Consider the following 23179-nt stretch of genomic DNA (forward strand, 5'->3'; position numbering starts at 1 on the left):
GCACAGAATGTTAGCGAGATGCTCACATATAACCAATAAAAGAACCAATAGTGATGTGTCTTTTTATCTCGTGAACAAACAGCAAAATATCGATTACAAACAGGTGATGAGCGAATACCCATTTCTGCTTTTACCCGCTCAACTACATATTTTCAAAAATTCGATAATGTTATGAGAATAAAGTATGTTTTAATATTCAACATGCAGATAATTCTATTCCAAAGATTTTTTCACTTGTCTGCTTTAATTCCTTTGCGATTTCATCATACGCAATTTAGCCTTTTGTATTTTAAAGTCTGGCGAACTTACATCATACAGACAGGGATAGTTTGGCCATAAGTCAACGAATTTGTCAATGACTTAAATTTGTCTAACATATACTCTCTCATCGATTCATTTGTAGCAATGGCCTATATTTTGATGTTTGGTAATGCCAGCTACCGTGAATCCCGGGTACCATGTAATCAGCCCCTAAGACATTATCACACTAACACAATCACAAACATTAACATTAACACTAAGAAAAGCATTAACATAAACACCATGCATGCATGCTCAAGGACGACGAATTCGGCCGCAAAGTCATATCTTCTCGTATATTACACAAGCCAATACTTCTACTCTTGTCACTCCAGAGCACGAGTAATTAGCGCACCCAACCATAATGACTTGCGTGTGCATCAACCTTATAAAGGATGATATATTGGCTTAATAAAGTAGATACACAAAATATGCAATGCAAGAGCATAAATTCCAAATAAAAAAATAAAAGCTGTCTTGTTTTGCAGGCTATCTTACTATGCAAACCAGCTCAATGAGTGCACGTTTTTTTAAATGGAAATGGTAATTAAATAGAAATGAATCTCTTATTACACAAATTTCATTGCCAAGCTTGCTGAAAATAAAACTCAATAAGGTGATGAAAATACAGACAGTCAGCACATGATGAAATGCAGCCACAAACCATAAAATATTGCAATTGAAATGAAAACAATCGAACTTTTTCTTGTTCGTAATGATGAGCAGGCATAAAGACATAAAATTCAGAAGTGTCGAATTTTTTATGGAGCTATGTCGCAAATATCAATTGTACACAAAATCGCTGCGATCCAGCAAATCTTTATATTATATTTGATTAAAACAATTTCGCATTAAAACATGATTATTCACAACATATTTACTGTAAAATATCTGAAATGTACTGACTTATCTTGCCACATTCAATGATCAGATAATGACTTTCTTAGTGTTGTTTGTGGATGGATAATAAAGACCAGGTGCATGTACATAATGTTAAACGCGTCTTTGTTTGTACCACAGATTCGTACTAAAGGGACAGTCAACAAATTCCTCATCGTTCCTTTTTACAACTACAAAATTATATCTTCGGATTTTTGCGTGAGGCTAGCACATTAAAATGGATTATATTGATCGTCCAGACTTCATGGTCAAAATCTGAAAACAAGGCGTTAATGCGTCATAACAGCAATGTCGACATGACTGAATACAACAACTATCCTCTGATAATACGATCGTTTTTCAATTTCCGAACGGCGTCTAATATCTGAAAGAACAATTGAAGACTAGAATAAGAAGGGTGGGCAGTTCGATAAATACACTTGGCCTAACGTTACATAACGTACTTGCTGTATGTGGGTACTGTTTATGACAAACATTTTAGGTCATCAGAAGTTAAATTTTCCAGAAATTCTAAATCATCAAAGCCATTTTCATTAAAAGCATCAATGTAAGTTTGCAGACCAAGATTGCATAGAAAATCTTCCACTGTTTTAGGCTGTCGATTCTTCTTCTAAAAATATCGTTATTATATGCGCTGAATGTATTGTATACTATATATCATAGATTATTCAGGCTGTACACAAAATGTAAATGATCGACGAAGTTGTTGAAACATCAATGTTCAAAAAGAGAAGTAAAAATCAATAAAGTGATGCATGATTCACTAAAAAGTATTTTAGAAATACCTTTGCAGGAAGAGGTGGTGGCGATGAAGAGTCAGTTGGCACGTCAATTTTCTAAAAATATAACATTTTGTATCACAGATGAGATAAATTCTTCTTTTAACACGCGTCATTTTTAACGATTTCTTTCCATTTAGCGGTTACAACGGCATACAGTTGACGATTTCTTTCCGTTGAGTTAGAAATCGTCAGAAATAGTGTACAGCTTATGGATTGAAAAGATTGGAAAGAAAATAACGTAACATGTGACGTCATCAAATCATATGTTTATCAAAGCTATAAACATTTCAAATATTTTATATCAAAGTGTGAAAAACTTTTGCATTTAAAGGATATCATGTCAGTGAAGTCGGCGTTTTAATGCAGTAAAATTATCCGCGAAAATGCCTACGATTACAGTCTGCGAGGTGAAAACTATTTTACAATTCCATGTCAAAATAAGCAATTTTATTTCTGTGACTTACGTTTGAAGTTGATGGAATGGGATTTGAAAACGACCTAGAAAGTAAAGTGAACATTAAGTATATACAAGGTATAGGTAGTGTTGAATTTATTAAAGAGATTTTTAACCAAAAATTTTTGTCACTTTCTTTCATTTTACTTACACGTAATTATCAAATTTCGAAGTACTCGCAGATGAATGACCTAAATACAGAAATAAGTTTATAAAAAAATAGAGTCCATAGGAATCAACCAAAATACCGAATACAAAAGATAGTACACTACCTGACAAGTCTCTTGATGAAGAAATTGATGGTGGAACATTTCGTGGGGGAGGTCTTGGCAATGAAACAGCTGTACGAGAAAAAGAGAGTTTTATCAGAAAACACCACAACATTTCACAAGTCAAAGAGAAAGTCAGAATTAGGGTTTGTTTTGATTTCGTAAGACATAGTCTTCTGAGCAGTCGCTCTTAATTTTCACCATCCTAATATATCGTGAATGCATGTTTTTGGCATTCTGATGTTTATTAAACTTCATATTTCATTGTGCTAGCCAGGGCTGTTAATTCTACGTCCTCATTTTTTGTGCGCAGTTTATGTAAAAAGTCTTAGGGGATTTCTCACATAGTAAGGTGCATATTATAAAATGTATGTTTTTTATATAGGCTCGATAAAAAGTAAACATTGTACACATACACTGTGCGTTTTATTTTATTTTATACTCAAAATATGCATCACATGTGTCCACAATAAATCTATAATATTGGACTTAATGCCGACAAAGATATCAGCATGCAAATGTCTCATTTAGTAAATGATTCTCCGATAGCGAAACAAATCATAAAATTTGATGATTCATAAAGCTTGTAATAAAGAAAACAAAAACACAATTTTAGAAAAACTAAACAAAAATATTACATTTTGGAGAAATCGGAGGATGGTCACTAGCTGGAGCTACACAACTGTAAGGTCTGTTTTGAATTGCCGTAGACGGATGTGCTCTTGATCCTAAGGATAGTTAATAATATCAACATTAAACGCTATGTTCAGTTGGCGATAAACTTCAGCTACATAGGAAGATAGCAAAACCTTGCTTTACACGAATCGATGTTTGTTTTTTATTTATAACATTCATGGTACCACTAAAAATACAAAACAAGATATCAAATTCACAGTTGACGTCACAAAAGTATTTCATGAAATAAAATATTAAATACGACAGTAAAAAGTTACTACCAAATTTCGCCAAGTCGTATACCACCATGGGTTAGAACGCCTTCAAACTCCAGTGGTTTGTTTGATAAATGATGATTTAATGGTATAACATACTCTCCTGTTTCAAAAAACATCAGTTATCATAAGATAGCATAAAAATATTAAATTAGTTGCTTCAGAAGAATAATTTAATGATAATATAAAATCACAGTAGAGAAACAAACACAGTACTCTCACTCCATTGTGCAACTTGGTACTGTATATTTAGTTAGATTATTGGCTGCGGCTCGCCATCTCAGCGCTCCTATCGGCCGAAAAAGCAATTGGCTGGCTGTCACTATGCTAATCACATGCGTAATAAATATGCGCTACACAAAAAAATTTCTATAGAATGGGACTACTGTTTGTTTCTAAACTGTGGTAAAATCACACAACAATTAAGAAGTCGTTTAACTAAAAAAATGTAAACAATTTATACAATTATTCTTTACTCGAAAATACGTAAATAATCTTTGCAAAATCTTTACCGTAAGACTCATCACCAGCCTCAGATTTAACAGCTATAAGCATATACTGTTCTCGAAGATACTCGGGGTTGTCCAGGATGGGATTCAACTAAAAACATATCAAAACATTCACTATTATAACAAATAGTAATAAAATATATTCACTGATTTTCCAAGATAAATGTTATGTTTGCATGTAAACAATTGTTTCTAAAGCTATTTTTTGTAGAAAGCCGCGAGTGTTTAACCTACCTCAGGAAAGTAAGATGGATTAGACCACTCCAAGCAACTTGTGAAAGATTGTTTCGAACTAACATTTTGTGGCGGTTCTCGCAAAGGTGTTTCCAGTCCATTTTACTTTTTTTACTTGCTTATAAGAAAAAAGCATTCGTAGAAAATATAAATCGTAGAACACAAATTTTTTGGGGAGTGTTACAAAATTAGCAATGTACAATGTACTATCCAAGAACTTACTCGCTAAACACGCCGAATGAAACTCCAAATAAAATGCCGTTTTGCTTACTGTGTTTAGCTGCGTAATCAAAATAACAACAATAATATAATGCAAGCACGCTGAACTATATACTCAATACAAACATTGAGCTCATCACTCGTGAAATAAAGATCAAGATGAATTGCAACACTTCTTACAGAAATGCTTTAGTGTTTATACCTTCACTCTTACACGCTCAAATTTAATCTTGCAAGATGGCTTTTTCGATTGAGCTATTTGTCTTCCTCGATCTAAACGAGACCACATTTACGTATGATGAAGGAGAAACTATACAAAAAGAGAAATACAGTACAATTTGAATTATTTGCAGCGATCTAAACTAAAAAATGTTCACAAATCAATAGGAAACGATATACCAGGCGAAGCAACAAAATGACTAATAACTGGAACTTCGAATGAAGCAAAAACAGGAGAGTGATCGCTTGTCACGATGTCCTCAGTACAACCTATAGAAAATTGATGTCATTTATGTAAACACTGGACTGGAGAATGACTATGAAAACATAAAGAAAATCTAAACATGCGAACAACATGAGAATAATGTTCAAACTTCACCAACCGTATAAGACTTGCATGGGCTTCAAGTCAGGAAAAGATTTGTACAGCACTCTATCACACCATGATGGAACGTTGATGCGATCATTCTAAAAACGTGCAGGAGTCTTATTTCCCATGCATAGGAATGAAATCTCAGCTATTAAGACTATACACATACAAAGATAAGTTTGTATTATATTTATCGATAAAAAGTCACTGCTTAAAATTAAACTATGGAGAAATCTTGGACTGAGGTACATAGTTGTTTTGACTGGGAAGCAATGCTTGAAAAGATGTCTATGGAGTAAACATGCGGGCAATTTCCCTATACAACTGAATAAAGTTTCTAAAAGTGAGCAGTAGTTGCATGGATGAGTAGCATTTGCTTGGATTGAGGTATAGTTGCTTAAATTCAGGAGTAGTTGCTTGAACTAAGGAGCAATTGTTTCGAAAGATGCCAATGAAGCTGTTGCTTGGACTAAAGTTTTCTTTTTAAAACGCGTAAGTTGTAATTGCCTGAGAAAAGTTCTGAGCAAATTCCATACTAACCCCAGTCCGTTTCGATTTGATATGTAAATATGTGTCACGTGTTCCTTTTTGTATCTGTATGTCGGAGGAAAGCAAGGAAGATCTTCACCTAGAAAGAAGTGTACTTGATGTCTTTAACTTTAGGCATACTTTTCTTAATATTCTAATGGCGCATTTGCAATGAAGTTTAACAAAATAGCACAACTCACAAGTCTCTCAACTATCAACATAGCCATTAAATACATTAACCACTTAAGATTTAGGTAAGTGTGAGTACAAAGCGAATCCGACTACATATTTCACCGTTTTGGAAATGTTGAGAATCTTTACTTTACAATCTTTAGTTGTACTTGTTTTATTAAAAACATATTTTGAAAAAGTTACCAAGCTCCTTTCTGTATTTGTAATGAACACATATATCGATGTTTCGCAAAAGGTGGTCACTTATGCTTGAACAACAGTGAATACGAACATGTTTGGGTTTTGATCTCTTAATGATGACTTTTAAAATTTAACTTACAGAAATCAAAAAACACGTTTCCCTCATTCTTTTCCTTCGTCAACTGATCTTGTCTCAAAAGCTTTTGGTAATCCTTTTCTTCGATAGCTTTCATGATTTCCTAAATACCGTTCGAAAACGGTAATAGAAATTTAAAAGTGACATCGCATTCGCATGTGATATAAAAATGATATATATATATATATATATAATAAAATGGACAATTGTTTGCTGTCGCTACTGGAGTTTCACGCCGTAGGGCGATCTTCAGGCAACTGACAGATAATATTTTATTTGCTGACTATATACATCGACTAAAAGGTGTTAAGTTACATGACGGCATGCACTAAACATATCGGAACGTTTATTTAAAATGTTCTTTTTACGTCCTTTCAGGATAAGTAGCCTTTCTTCAAGGCAAAGACGGCAGGTTCTTTGGTTTTTGTTCGGAGGTGGAAGTTGTTTGATGAAGTCCCATTTAATGTTGTAGTTACGTTTGTTTTCTTTCAGTGTCCACGTGTATTTAGAAAGTTCTGTCTCGTTGCGGTATTTAATGTTCGTAATTGATTTAATGTGGTTTCGATATCGTGTCTTAAAAGCGCATGCAGTAACACCTATATAAGTTTTTGTTTCGTTGTTGTCAGTCGTTGTCACGTCGGCTTTGTAAATCACGTTGGGTTTCAGGCAATTGCCGTTTGTCGCGCACAGGTGTTTCTGTCTGCAGTTACATTTCTTTGGGGGGTTCTTCTTGTTCTGGGTTGTTTCTGGGTTAAGTCTTTTTAAAATAGTCTTGTTGTGTCTGGTTATGAAAACTTTCATAACTTTCATCAAAACTTTAATTAAGACACGATATCGAAACCACATTAAATCAATTACGAACATTAAATACCGCAACGAGACAGAACTTTCTAAATACACGTGGACACTGAAAGAAAACAAACGTAACTACAACATTAAATGGGACTTCATCAAACAACTTCCACCTCCGAACAAAAACCAAAGAACCTGCCGTCTTTGCCTTGAAGAAAGGCTACTTATCCTGAAAGGACGTAAAAAGAGCATTTTAAATAAACGTTCCGATATGTTTAGTGCATGCCGTCATGTAACTTAACACCTTTTAGTCGATGTATATAGTCAGCAAATAAAATATTATCTGTCAGTTGCCTGAAGATCGCCCTACGGCGTGAAACTCCGAGTAGCGACAGCAAACAATTGTCCATTTTATTTTAGTTCATTTTATCTTACGCTCTTCTAATATATAGAATATTGAGCGCTCTTTTATCCAGGAATATTATCCGTACTATATATATATATATATACTTGTAAAGAAACTTAAATTAAACCGAATTTACCTCGTACGACATATCAATCCTGTAATTTAAATCTCCAAACCAAAATACGTCGTGGAATTGATTTGTCAAATCAAAAGCACCTTTATGACCAAGATTCAAACCTTTCAAGATGTCTGAGAAATTTTGCCCGCGCCTAAAGTGTGTACACATCACAACTTTTTAATAATGTCGTCATTTTGATGAGTAATTGATGATCACAAGACATATAATTGCGCACCTTTCCTTTCTTAATTTTTCACTTCCTGATGTGAGATGGCAATTAATGAAGCACAATGACGTTGTTAAAAAATCAAAAGATATTCCAACTCCTCCTTTGTTTCCTTTATTTAAAATCAACATAGAAATCTATTACAGTCTTGACAAAGATGTATGGAAAGATCGTTTGTCGTTCCTTTATCTTAATTTACTAGATTTTACACATAGTTCCTGTTCTATCTTTCAATCATTGTTCATCCTCTACCGTTCAATCATTATCCATCATCTATCTTTCAATCATTGTTCATCATGTATCTTTCAATCATTGTTCATCATCTACCTTTCAATCATTGTTCATCCTCTACCTTTCAATCATTGTTCATCCTCTACCTTTCAATCATTGTTCATCATCTACCTTTCAATCATTGTTCATCCTCTACCTTTCAATCATTGTTCATCCTCTACCTTTCAATCATTGTTCATCCTCTACCTTTCAATCATTGTTCATCATCTATTTTCAATCATTGTCATCTATCCAATCAAATCCTTCCATTTAATTCATCATGTACTTTAATCATTGTTCATCTCTACCTTTCAATCATTATTTTATTTTCATCCTACCATCATTGTTCATAATCTTCATCATCCACTGTTCAATCATCATCATTTTTAATTGTTCATCATTACATCATTGTTCATCATCTTTAATTGTTCATCATTTAATCATTGTTCATCTCTACTTTCAATCATTGTTCATCTACCCAATTTGTTCATCATCTACTTTCAATCACATAATCTATCGCTATCATTATCAATCATTGTCTACTTTCAATCATCATCATTTAATCGTTCATCATCATCATCATTCATCATTATTTCCATCACTTTCATCATTTAATCTATCCCATTATCTTTAATCATTGTTCATCATCTATCTTTCAATCATTGTTCATCATCTATCTTTCATCATCATCAATCATCTTCATCATCCTTTCAATCATTGTTCATCATCTATCTTTCAATCATTGTTCATCATCTATCTTTCAATCATTGTTCATCATCTACCTTTCAATCATTGTTCATCCTCTACCTTTCAATAATTGTTCATCCTATCTTTCAATCATTGTTCATCCTCTATCTTTCAGTCATTGTTCATCGTCTTTTTTGAATGTTTCACATATATTACCCATTGCATTGGCAATCCCAGTTTTCACCGTAGACTTTACAACTCTGCTGATTCTGTTAGCATGTTCGGGTTTTGCAAGAATAACCAGACGCATACCCCACAGTGACTGTGCTCCAACCTATTCATAGAAAACTCATAACTGCAATTGTTTCCATTGAGACACCACAATAACCTACTGTACATTATAAAATGTCTCATTTTTTATTAGTGGGTGTACATAAGGTAACAGATGTTTAATTGTTGGGAAAAACCCATGAAAATACAGATACTCGATACGCATGCACATAATTATCAGTGATAATATTTCAGAGGTTCACCGCTAGCGTAATGCAACGTTCACTTATTTTAGATTGACGACATTGGTGACTTTACTGTATACAATCTAACTTCATGAAACCGTACGTCCTGGTCTCAAGTGTAAGAGTCACCATTACACTCTGGTAATAAACGGGTATATTTAATATTTAACTAAATCTTGCTATTAATGTGTCGTGGTCAGTTTCTCCTGACGGATAACAGGCAAACTGACTTTAATTTGTGAATCTGATTCTAGTTATTCAGAACGATTATTTATAAAGGCATAAAGCATAACAGTAAAGATTAAACCATTTTGGATCAATATTAAATATTAAACTATTTAATCGCAAAATTACTCGAGAAGTGAAGTTACAATATTTTCATGATTCAATCTAGACAAGTAAGGTAAAAACAGTTTTACTATTTTAAATGAAATAAAATTTTATGACATCAGGGTTCAATTAAGACGATACAAATGGCTTGAATAAAATGTTATTTCGTAAAAACTCGTTCATCACGAGAGACTTGTGAGAAAGTAACATTGTAAAAGGTAACAAGTTAAAAAAAGTATAAACATGCTTAGAGTTGGTTTAAATTATAAGTCAAAAAGGCAGAAGTTGTTTGAACATTTGCAGTATCCTTGGATGTTCTAGTTACTTTTATGAGAAGAATTCTTGTGAAGAAAAAAGAAAAATTTTGAAAACAAAACAATCCCGTTTTCGGTCCATGCCTCCCGACACCCCAAGATAGTTGAGCACTAGAGCGTCTCATGTTAATCAAGGGAATGTGTCTGCCATGAAGCCTATGGATGGTTTCCTCGTGATACATGAGAAGCAGTAAATGAGAGAGTTAAATCATAAAGATATAAACCAATAAAAATTGTATAAAACATGTTTAAGGTTTACTTAAGTGTCAGAGAAAAGCACAGTGACAAAAGAAGTTAATTGAAACATTGCTAGGTTTATTTATTTTACGAGAAGAACTCTTGCAAAATAAACAAAAAGATGAAATTCGAAAGCAAAAAAAACCCGTTTTCGGTCCATGCTTCCCGATACCCTAATAAGCGTAAGGCAATAGAACGCCGCATGTTAACGTTTCGGTAGGAGATTTCGGCCCCTCCACGCTATCCTACTTGGGAGATGCAATAGCAAGCTTCCGCCCATCAGGCCCCGAGATCACCTGCGATAGGCTTTGCTCAGGGTACGCAGGGAGAGTGCGGTCGCGACCAAAGTCTGGGCCCCTAAGCCACTGCATGCCTAATCGCACCCAGCTTTCACTGCTAGTTGACATCTACTATCTACAGTATTTACTTTATATATATATGCATAAATTCAAAGGCATACGAAAGTTGTGGTATGATTGACATCGTTACTGCGCATGCTCAGATATTTCTCTGATAATTTGCGACTAAGTGAGTTAATTGCCACAAATGTAGTGCAAGTACATATCGTTTATCATTGCCATGACCATGAACTTGGGCAGCTGGTCAAGTCGAATGCGCATGATCAAGCAGACTGCGCATGCGCAGATGATTTATCTGAAAATTTGTGACTGAGGGAGCTATTTACTCGATAATCGTTACTAGTACATCCAGTTGGTCGTTGCCGTGACCATGAGCTTGGACAGTTGGTGGTGTTGACTACGCATGCTCACATTACTACTCAATTAATTTGTGACACAGCGAGCTTTGAAATTGGTGCTTGTATATGCGCTGAGCAAGATTTCAATCATTTTTTTGGCATGCTCTTTGTCTTCTTTAGCTTGTCTTGACATACGCATATCAAATTATTCAACACTTTTTTACTGTACTTGTAATATCAGCAACAATGTTATAAAATTTTTTTCTATAACTTTATATCTGCATATATATATCATTTCATATACAAGCGTTCCTTTGATTTTGAAGAAAATGGTTTTTATTCACTCTTACACCTTCTGCCTTTATAATTAGTCGTTCTGGATTTCTAAAATAAGATTTACAAATGCCCCAAGAGCATCTTCTTTCTATTCTATTACCACTATTCTACAAATACAATAACATGTCTGACCATTTGATTGTCCGAATTTTGCAATTTTATCACGTATTTTTGACGCGTGTGTTTATAGTCGAAAAGGTGGATTCTGAGCTCATAGTATTCACTTTCATTGCAGCTTATTTGTTACGTGCCAGTGATTTCAAATATAAACATATCACGGAAATAAACATTGAGTTAATGCTAAAGAATGAACGGGATGTAAGTATAAAGTGCTATTATAGTTACAGCGTGAAAAAGCCAGTTTACATTGTAACTCTGACTTCGCTTTGCAGTCTCTCAGTTATTATTTCTTATTTAGCAAATTTTATTAATTAAACCAAACATGCCACCATAAATTCCATGGAAATTTTGAACTAAAAATGCACAAGTATTATAGAAGCATCATATACCAGTGTCAAAGTCATTAAAAATACGATAAAAATTATGTTCATTTATTGTCAAGTTGGACGAAAATCAAATATAAAATTGTACAACAAGACTTACCGTGTCATACTCAATTGAAAATTGCCTTTTCAGCGCTTTCTTTAAAAATGCTATCCAACTTGTTTCATTCATTCCACTTTCCTGGAAAAATAAAACATAAAATCTAAACATATTTAAAAGATTGACAGTACAAGTTGTGCTTAATTGACCGATAAAAACGAAAATTCTTTTCCAGAGTTTTCTACAGAAATAGTTTGTACACTCAGTTATGGACGCAAAATGAGGCCCGTTTCAAACGTCGCATTTCACATGCGCCGAGTGTATTAAAAACAAAAGAAAATGAGATAAAAATTTTCATTATCTTTTGTTTTACATGCATTCGGCTCATGTAAAATGCGACGTTTGAAACAGGCCTGAATGCAGTCACTACATTCTTTATCCTAAGCTTCTGTCTTTGCTTGCTTCTTTAAACATTCTCTCAACGGTTGCAAACTCTATTGGTATGGAAGACGACACTCACATACAACATTCCGCTTCCCAAGACAATGGAAAATCCATGGACCCATCGGATAAAATAGGGAAAACCAAACAGCAGAACATCAACGACAACAACGAGTCAATTCAAATGATCACGAATATGACTATGATGACGCAAAAACTTAGTTACGGCTAACCACGAAAATTTTACAATGTTGATGAGAGAGAAAGCACCCTTCAGTTAGAATTTGCAACTCAATTTGCAGATAGCAAAGATACATGTAAGTATAAAGGAGACAAGACTGGGCCATTAAAACTGGCAGATATTGAAACCAAAAATATTGGAGCTCGATGTTGAAACCATAAAAGCTGAAAACGATATTTAACAAGCACCAACAACCGGAAAACTGTACTAAGGTAGCAGTACCACGATTCAATTCAGAAATATGGGCTCTAACAAAAGGAATAACAATTTGAGTGAGCAAAAAATCTATCCACAGTGCCTAAAGCCATGCACCAGTATATAGTCAACGCCATGTGCAAATCCACTAAAGCTACAAGAGACGAACAAAAGATTAATGCATCCACTACACAAGATATTCATAAAATGAGACGAGGATAATTCCAATTCAAAATGAGCAGTCAATGTTTAGAGAAAAAATACTTGTTCAGCGTTGTCCATGAAGCTGATAAGATAGAAAACATCCTTTAGTAAGAATTTGAAACTCAATTTGCAGATAACGAAGCTAAAGGAGGCAAGGATGGCAAATATTTCAACCAAAAATACTGGGGCTCTAAATTTAAACAATAAAAGTTGAATATCCTCAAACTACACAAGGCATTTTGGAAAAGAGTTAAAGATTTATGTTTGCCAATGGCGAAACCAAGATAATGAAAACTCGACAAAGAAAACATGAGAAATTTAGCGATAGATAAAGGTATACATTTGCCAAATGTAAGAGAAATACGACTAAAAACTGACAATTGCTTAGATCGCATAAAGAAAACTTGTGAAATACCACATGACATGACAATTGACACAGCGAAATCTGTACAAGCTACTGTCTAGAATGCTTGGATAGATGCCTTCATTTTTACTGCATGAAGTAAAGGACAATATCAACATCTTATGAAAGTAAGGTTGAAGTCAAGATAGCAACGACATTTAATTCAGCAGGATGTTCCAGTTTTCACAGCACAAACATTCTCAAAAAATTACCATAAACCTATTGACCAAAGATATCTCAGCATTTATATCAAGGTGCTATCAAAGGAAAAGTCTTAGTACATAATTTTGTACATGCAGTAACTTTAAATTCAAGTTTTAAAAAGACGCAAATCTTAATACTTTACATCGAGGTACGCCGAGGGACTTTGTATTCACGTACAGCTAATACCACGATATGAGTGTGCTACTGACAATTTGTGATCATAGCCATGTATATAATTGACGTAGCTACTAATGACGTAGAAAAATTCGTAAACTAAACGAGACTAACTCTAAGTTGACATCTACATTGTTATTATGCAGAAACGAAGGAGTAACATGTTCATCTACTCTCATCACGATATCATCTTTGTTCCCATCTTAAATAATCCCTCAGAAGGCGCGAAGACTAACTGAAACGTATTTTCATGATTGTCACGTATCTCCTTCGTTCTTCCTGATGATTATGTCGAATTCCAATCAGACTTTGACTTAAGTTAAGTCTGTATATCTACTTGCTTTAATCAACAAGCACTCACTGTGAAAAGTTTTACAAACTTACTTGCGTCCCAATGGCGAATATATCATGCCCCATAAAAGCTTCTTTAAAGATCGAACCGTTTGTATTCCCTAAACCTTTACAACATAACCACGAGTCGATTTTTGCTGCTGGAGTATTGTTTCCTTAAAAAAAGTATCATCACAATATACACATAAGTAGAGAAAACTATAAGTTGGGTGCTTTGAAGAATTTTTGCAAAAATCACCATTCTTATTTGAGGGCACATATGAAAAGCAAATTTGAAAAAGTCTCAATATGATTATAATAGTATCTGGTGTACCCATATTCCATGTTCCAACAAATACAGATATTGATTTCGGTGTGTTCTTATTCGGATTACGTAAGTTCAACATATGATGAACTAACAAACATAACTTTTCGCGCTCCTATAAAGAAAGTGCACGAATCAATGTCATCGGTTAAATATATAGTAGATGGCTCTAAATCTCTCCTCTCTGACGCTTTAAAATTGTTCCATGCTATCTAATAGTGCAAAAACGAATGCAAACAAGTATGTACCTTAATATCTTTGAGAAAAAGCTTTCGATGTTCCTTTTTCATATTCAACGTCAATTTGGGAGAAACCTGGTCTTTGACCAATTGCAAAACTTATAAAAGAAAAAAAACCCAGGTTAATGAAGTTTACATACCAAAGGTATGCTAAAGATTCAACCATGTACAAACTTACCACACTTTTTCAAGGTGCATTTTACACACACTCAGGAAATTAGGTTTACACTTAACTTGAAATAAAATGTGCCTGTATGGTGTGTAGATATGATTATGAAATAAAGCTAAATGCCTGTATGTGTGTGTAGCTATGCATATGAAATGACATGCACGTGTGAAGATATAAATATCACAAATAGCTACGTGTCTGTACATGATGTAAGCATGCAAATGATATTATATAAACAATCTGACAATAATATGACATGTATAATTTATCAACTATATACCTACTTTCATCATGTTCAATTATTAAGTAGCAATCTTCTATCGAGTCTTTCGTACTCTTCATGAACAAAAGCTTTCCTAAAATTATTTTTAAACATTCAACTATTTAAATCTACTTTGTAACTTATCACAAATTGACATTAAATTCATGCAATAACGATAAACAGCATTTACTTAGATGCATATGCGGGGATCACATGACAAAAAGATGTTAAAAAGTATACCTTCACTAACATCAACTTTTAAAAACAATTTCGTCTTGAAAAAATCGCATTTTGTAACCTGTTGACAAAATGTTCTACATTGATTACGTACTTCTATTATGAAATAATTTAAGTACATTCATCAATAAATACTTTTTTAAGTACGTGAAGTATCATAGTAAATTTAAGCACTGGCGATGCAAAAATTTCATAAATTTCATAAATTATCAACACATAATTTTGTTAAAACAGAAACTGTTTTTGGTAAGTGAAAGGCGGCAATTTTCCAAAAAAGAAATTCAACATTCCTCAGAATTCGAAGCCGCGTGCTAATATTTAGACAGAACTGTTAATGTTATAGTAAATTATATGTTTGTTTTATTGGCTAGAAAAACATCAACGAACAAAGAATTCTCGACTCAATGGCTCAGCGAGTTTTGATTGGCCAGAGATTAAAGGACCCTTCCAAGTCTCCAATCACAGTGTATTAAAACGCAAACAGCAAAAATGCCAAAAGGTTTACTCGATGAAGGAGTTTAGAGCACTGCCCAGTCTAAACAACATCTTTAAATAAAAAAGCCCGCCAAAAAAAAATGACGTGAAAGAACAAAGGGAAAGTCATGAATACTTCAATTGATGAAAATATTCTATAAACAACGTTTTGTTATACGTACCTCAAACGTTCGTGATTCTTCATCATCCACAGTTGTCATATAATCTTTATGAGATTTCTTTACCTAAAAATACAATTTCAATTTATTCCATATTCATCAAAATAATATGTCATGAATGTAATTGATTATAATATGATCCGAATAACTTGAAATGTACATTATTGTACGTGTGCGCGCGAAATGAATATTATGCAATGCAAAATCGTAAATGGAGATCACAAGATGCAAAATTTGACCAATTATTTGCGTTGCAACTTAACCTGTTACCTCACAAACCATTATAAGCTATTAATGACATGGCGAAAAAAGAGAAAAATGAGACAATTTATAATTTTAGACTTTATTTTGAAGAAGAATGTCGTCCGGATTTAAAATGACAATTAACATTAGAGGCTTTTTGGTAAGTCATTATTACCAACGTTTGAAGAGTCTTTATTCCGGCCACACATGTCGCCAGATCTTGCATAAAATCCTCAAATTTTGAAACAGCACGCGTCTAGATATTCAAATAATAAAGGTTTAAATTCAAGATAAAGAAATCTATATATACTCATATGTAAATAAGTAGATTTAGAGAATAACATGATTTAACGATGTTTCAGGACTAAATCCTCCCTAAAGATACGATGGATGAAATTATTTCACTTACCACAAATAGAATACATATAAAGTTGTATATAAAATAGAAAATAAAGTCTCCTTTTTTTATGATTTTTATAAATCATCAATCGTAAAAAACAATGCACAATTAATTGACGATTTTTTCGGGTCAGCAAACGTGAACTAATCGTCAAGTGTATTTTACTCATGGTATGATAAAACAATGATCACAAAATTGTTTACAGGAAGAACATGCGTGTAGGTTTATTAAATGGTTCAAGTTCAACCATCAACCAACTGGACAAGACTATTTACGGTAATTGGCTAATCTTACCGGTGCTACTTTAATAGAATGGTCTGTTGAAAAAAGATCTTGCAGAAACAGAATCTTTTTGAGGAACTGTTTAACCTCCCTAAAAATCAAGAAAAAGAATAAATAACACTGAAGTGAAAGCAAGAGTTCTAAAGTTACAACACAGCGAAGCATATTGATTTAAATCATAAATAACTACAAGAATGGATATGTTTCTCTTAAAATAACAGACATGAATCCTTAACTAGGGATCAAGAGATAATGCAAAGTTTCAAAAAAGTTTACTTCTTAAAAATAGCCTCACAGTAAATTGATTGAAAATGGACATTGAAATGGACTGTATGAAGCATACTATTGGCATACCCAGTCGGATCTGGCGTAAACTTTAACATGCGACGCACTTGTGCTCAATTGTCTTGGGGGTATGGGGAAGCATGGCACCAGACGGGATTTTTATTGTTTTCATAAAATAAACTATAACATTCAAGGATGCTGCAAAAGTTTGAATAAATTCTGCCATATTGACATTATAATATAAGCTAACCTTACACATTAATACATTTTTAATTACAATCTATTACAGTACAACTCTCTCATTTACTGTCAATAATTTTCTTGCATCATGAACAAAAGCTTCATGGCAAAACAAAGATTATCTGCTTTCCTTGTCTCATTTAATATTGAAGTTTTTATGAGTTCAAGACTTTAATTACAATGATAAGTCAAGCCATTTGAATAGTCTAAATTTAACCCCACTTTCAAAACTTATGAAATCAGTCTAAGTCTCAAACATTTTTTTAATTTGTAACTATAGTTCACATCTTTCAATTTTTGATTTTGTCAATTTTACGGCAAAAAAGGATCACCTGTTTTACTTGACTTACACTGTTTTAAGCAAAACAATACAATAGAATATTTGTCTCAAATTGTTGACATTGTAAGGATAATGAAAGTTTATATTATTGTTTACAGCTTGCAATACATCCATAAATTAAAATAGATTTTTTTATGTGAGAATTTATTATTGCCTTAAGCCAAAAATTGATCCAAATTCAAAACGTTTTCTCCTTGAGCTAAATAGGCACTTAAATCGCGCAGATTCTCAAAGATTTACTTAACATTCCCCTCTGTATTGTATATATATATATATATTTGAAAACTACACTGTCTGACTTCTTCGCAAATTTGTGGACTGACCTACATATGACTTCATATATAACGCTGTTCGTGAAAGAATCAATGTTCCGGAGTAAGGTGCTTTACAAAACCAATATTCAAATGTTAATAAATTTACAATAAAGACTATCAAAATTCTTGAAATAATTTCTCAAAATTTCTATGATCTTGGAAGAATGTCTAAAGAAATGTTAAACAAGACAACAAAAACTGACGAAATAACAAGAAATGTAAAGTTAATGAAAATAAATATTTTTTACAAAAAATAAATATTTTCTAGATACCAATTTCAAACAAGTAACTGCCCTATTAGTTACCCTTTTAGTCCGTCAGCAAAGTTAATAATTAATTCCTGTAGATCAACGGGCGTTGGTTTGTCCCCATCGCGTTCAAATCCACCTTTCAAGTAATTTTTAACACTGTCGCAGAAATCAGAATCCACTCTAGGATGAAACAGATAAAAATATATAATTTGGTTTGGATTATTTTATAATTTTCTATCTACACCTTAAGCTTAGCAAAGTTGTAGCTAAAAAATATCGACACCGTTACAGCAACCGATCAGATTGTAGAAAATCACAATATATCAATACGCATACTCAAACATAAAAATGTTACATTACAAAATGAAATGACGTTTTGTAAAATGATTGGCTCTTGAACATCCGGTAATCCAAACATGAAAACAGTTGATAAATTACATGGCTCTTCGTGAATCCTAAATGTTGTTCCTAATATGAGCCTGCATGACACTTACTCTGAAGTATTAATACTTTGCATTCTCTTCAAGAAAAATGAGCTAATAGTTTCAACATCCTCATCTGAACCATTCCACGCGCAATCAGTGAAATCTTTCTCTTCTTCATCCTCATCATCTACGAATACCAACAAAGTTCAGCGGCAATACGTTTATTTAGCTTTACTTTTTCATAAATGAAATGTAATTAAAAAGCAACATTCAAGACTTGATTTTTCGAAAAATATCAATGCACACAGGGAATTAGGGGTGTAACAAAAGGAAAAAGTTCTTAGGAGAGACAAATCAAAATTTGATATTGTAAATACAAAGAGACAAACGTGAGAAGATGTCGTGAAGAAAAATTAAAAAAATATTTTGTGCAGCCTACATTTAAATATGAAAATTGGTGAATTCTAAGTAAACATGGTGGTATTTCCGCTGAAGCACTTGGTGAGTAATCCAAGTTCAACGATATACTGAACGCTAATTAGTGCACAAGATACAAGGTAAAAATTTCAATCAAACAAAAAGACAAATATAAAAAAAACCAAACTCTGTGATAGAATTGTGAGCAGGAGCTACGTACGTCCTACAGCGTAGACGTTTTTCAAAACAGTGTTTCAGCAGCAAGTGCAATCACTTGCTTGACAAAATAAAGGAGGGGAGCAAAATGTATCAAATGATAAAATGAAATTTTGATCAAAGAGTCTCATCACTCAAGCCTAAATAACTAAAAAATATCTCAATACGTTATTTGAAAAATATTGGGAAAAGCAACTGCACCCCTCCTATTCCCCAAGTGCAAGCCCCTGCTCAAGACAAGTACATGGTGTGCATATGATATAGTAAAAGTGAGCATTTGTAAAACGTATACAGTTGGTTACTATTGCATTTTGCTTGATATTCCTAAGGCATTACTGCATATGCAAAGATGCAAGTTCTTCTAGAATTAATCATGGGTTATTAAACCAGGTAATTAATTAGACATAGTTATACACTGGCATCTGAAAAAATCACTGTCAAATGAATAGCACTACTAGTATCTGGATTTGTTCAACTAGCCCCAGATATTTTATCAATTCCAATATACCCTTGAATGCTACCATAAAAAGAGCCAACCTGTAAATTCGTCCCCATCACTGACATTAGTTTCCTTTGTGAGTGGCTGTGTTAAAGGGTGAACCAAACCTGTGCCACGCTGCTTATAAAGTTCAATCACTTCCTCCAAATTGGAAAATACTTTTGAAAAATATTTGTTATCACTTGAATACTACAAAGAACAGAGTATTATAAGTATAAACAAATTTCAAAAAGTCCAATTTATAAAGTTTAATGTAATTCATGAGAATTTGCGTAATTCATGCTTAAGATGACCTGCACAAGAAATTTATCTTCTTTTTTCAATATTCGGTAATGATGAACCATTTTGTCAAACCTAAAATTTAAAAAAATAAATGATTGTAAAACATACAACAAAAAAATCATGCTAACTAAATTCTATTGCAAAGGAAGAACTAGTTCTCAAGATAAACATTTTGATTGAAAAAAAATAATAGAAAGATTTAATAAGAAAGCTAGTTCACTATAATGAAATAAACTATTATACACGTAAACAGTCAGTTCGAAAACCCCGCACAGTTTAAAATATTGACAATACTTCACCATGGTCTTTTCAATTATAGTTACACAGTATGAAGTCCATTGAGATAAGCATATTGTTGACAAAACAGCCTTTTTATTGTAGTTGTTTTCAAACACATCACATGTTGAAGGTCCATGTTTTTAACATTGGCATCAATCATTTGTTATTTGTAGGGGAGAATATTCATAGATTTTACCATACCTGGCTAGTTTCATTTAAAAACCCATTCACTTTCAAAAGAAATACATATAATATATTAATCCTAACACGGTTTTTTAATATGCACATGAAAAACATGTGACTTGGACGAGATTTGAACTCGCACTTTCGGGATACTATATATTCCATATAATATGTATTCTCTGATGATGGCTTTGGAATAAAGTCAAAACACAGTGCCATCCAGTAAACAACTATAGTGGCGAGAATCTCTCGCCCATACACAGTTTTAAGAGATTTGACTCGTCTCCAATCCCTGTGGGCTTGGTAGCTCAACAGGTAGAGCGGCGGACTAGTATCCCGAAGGTGCAAGTTCAAATCTTGTCCAAGTCACATGTTTTTCATGTGCATATTAAAAACGGTGTTAGGATTCATATATTATATGTATTCTCTGATGATGGCTTTGGAATAAATTCAAAAGAAATCAGCATGGCTTTGGAAAAATGAAATTGTTTCATTTGTCTGCAATGTTATTATATTAATATAGCAGTGGCATCAAGGTTGTTCTGAAAATGTTTTACCATCCCATTTTCCATATGTACAATAAATGACATTGAAAAAAGAAAATGCACCAAAATTCAAAATGCCCATTTAAGACTGCTGAATTGGTAAGAATCAGGAACTGTAACACAAAGTGTTATCATATACCTAACCAAGGTATAAATTGTAAAGACAATTGTGTGGCGCCACCACTAACAGATACAACACTGACGAATGAACAATGAATTTTTATGCATTTGTGTGTGTGTGTGGGGGGAGGGGTGGTGAAAATGGCTAAATAGTATGGTAAAAGTATCTCCAATAAACCTATAACCTTCATCATATTGCAAATACATTTTGCATAGAGATTATGTGGAATGAAATTTGGCTAGACAAATTCATCAATTCAATGGAAATAAAAAGTTCTTGTGTGAAAATAATAGATTTTGTTCCTAAAATACTGCATCTACTGAGCGCTTCTTCATTTTTTGTTCTTCAATCACAAAGAGCTGTTGGTAAAACAGGAAGAACCGAATAAGAAACAATACTGGCAAATACAAACGTACCACAAACTCAAGACATACGCGTCGGGGATACTCTCACTCTGACGAACCAGGAACGCGCCATTTTTACCATTCTTTAATAGCATTTGCTCAGCCTCATTGCGGCTGATTTTACCAAAATCCCACGGAAACTGCATTTTACGGTGTACCGATATTTATTTCACGAAAACGCAACAATAAAGCTCAAGAAGATGTAACCAATATATCACCATTAGGCCGTGGGTTCTGAAGTTAGAACAAAAAATACAATCTAAAATGAGCAGGAAACAAACCCACTATTACATTTTCTATCTTTTTGTCTGTAAATATAAGATATCTCTCATTGAAATTTGTCGTTCTGAAAGTTCCAAGTCTGTTCAGCATGGCTTCCTATTGTGTGTTTACATAGTAGAAAATGGTTAAAGGCGGAAGTATTTCAGATTAGAAATTGAAATTAGTATATTATAACCCCAATATCCCACCGCCCCCCTCGCAAAACATTTGTTTCAATTTTGAATTTTTTCGAATGTGGTGGTAGTGCTAGCGTATGATTTATGCACTACGGAATTAGTGATTTGTAATAAAACAATTTTGGGAATTTTAATCTGAAAATAGTGTAGTATCAAATGAATCAATTGAAAACGTCCGTTGTGTGCTTGTAAAATTGTCGAGAATTCTTTGACTATCATTTTCTATACAAGTGCAGGGGGTACGTAACGATGCCACATATGTAAGGGACCCTTGGACGTTCTGGTGGTACACACTACACAATCAGCTTTTTCGGACCTGGCATTCCCCTTCTCCCAGGGTATATATAAGCCAAGATCTCATTTTAGCCAGTTAGGAGCGACCTTGGTAACTCCAAAATTTCTGTTGGGTTTGATGGCAATTCTCTATTTCATTTTATTAACAAACAATTTGAGCTCACAACTTTCGGTTTCCACACTTTAATATCACGTGGTTTAAATACGTCAGCAAGTTAACGGTAAAGAGCAGTAAAATTCAACTATTCAATTAAGTGTTCCACAGGTTTTCATTTTCATTCTTGTTTCATCATAGAAATCTGTTTAAATTTTTGATGCAATCGATTAATATATGTGAAGGCCGATTTCCATTCAGTGCAAATTGTCGCTTTGAGATCACTTTCTTTTCAATTGTTACTTGTAAAGCTCTCAAACGGAACAGTATCACATTCTGCACACAATTCAAAAAAAATTGATTGCAAAAAGTCGATCGCGCGACAATTTGCCATGAATGAAAATAATACATTACTTAGTTTGTGTGCAATACTTATCACGAGCAACGTCTTATTGACACGTTAGGCAAGTCTTATTGTCTCAACACAAAATTACCGACTGTTAACTCAAACACTTTTACAAAACTGTAGATATCTCATAAGTAAATGGCAAGACATGAAAAACAAATATATTTCAATAGCGAATAATTTCACTATATTTTTGCTCGCATACGTTCAGATTAACTACATTTTTTTCAATTGTTTTCACTTAAATTCATCCAATCTGCGATGCGTTTGAGCATTCAAAATATGATGAATATTTAGATAAGTGACCAAAGCACAGCATAGGTTTAAAAAAATATTTGCCACAAACCCTAAAAACATTTGCGTTTTCATTTGCATAGAAATACATTTGAATGCTAAAAAACGGCAAAAGTA

General features: G+C 33.4%; 1 protein-coding gene across 1 annotated transcript; it reads right to left on the bottom strand.

The window, feature by feature from the left end:
- Nucleotides 1-1090: 1090 nt before the first annotated feature.
- On the bottom strand, nt 1091-21905 carry LOC124447072 (phosphatidylinositol 3,4,5-trisphosphate 5-phosphatase 2A-like). Its single transcript, XM_046997974.1, is given in 35 exon segments — nt 1091-1564; nt 1644-1810; nt 1986-2036; nt 2447-2480; nt 2588-2627; nt 2709-2777; nt 3344-3433; nt 3515-3567; nt 3662-3758; nt 4168-4255; nt 4399-4424; nt 4427-4516; nt 4621-4678; nt 4820-4890; nt 5017-5106; nt 5220-5304; nt 5743-5834; nt 6246-6345; nt 7577-7709; nt 7794-7896; nt 8958-9075; nt 11774-11854; nt 13960-14081; nt 14240-14345; nt 14479-14567; nt 14923-14994; nt 15141-15198; nt 15794-15856; nt 16209-16289; nt 16728-16806; nt 18200-18325; nt 18640-18757; nt 19741-19891; nt 19996-20056; nt 21529-21905. Coding segments are annotated over 34 exon segments (2976 nt in total). The 5' UTR covers nt 21663-21905; the 3' UTR covers nt 1091-1564; nt 1644-1663.
- Between the last annotated feature and the right edge of the window lie 1274 nt (nt 21906-23179).

Source organism: Xenia sp. Carnegie-2017, unplaced genomic scaffold (genome assembly GCF_021976095.1).
Source record: "Xenia sp. Carnegie-2017 unplaced genomic scaffold, XeniaSp_v1 HiC_scaffold_22, whole genome shotgun sequence".
NCBI classification, from domain to species: domain Eukaryota; kingdom Metazoa; phylum Cnidaria; class Anthozoa; order Malacalcyonacea; family Xeniidae; genus Xenia; species Xenia sp. Carnegie-2017.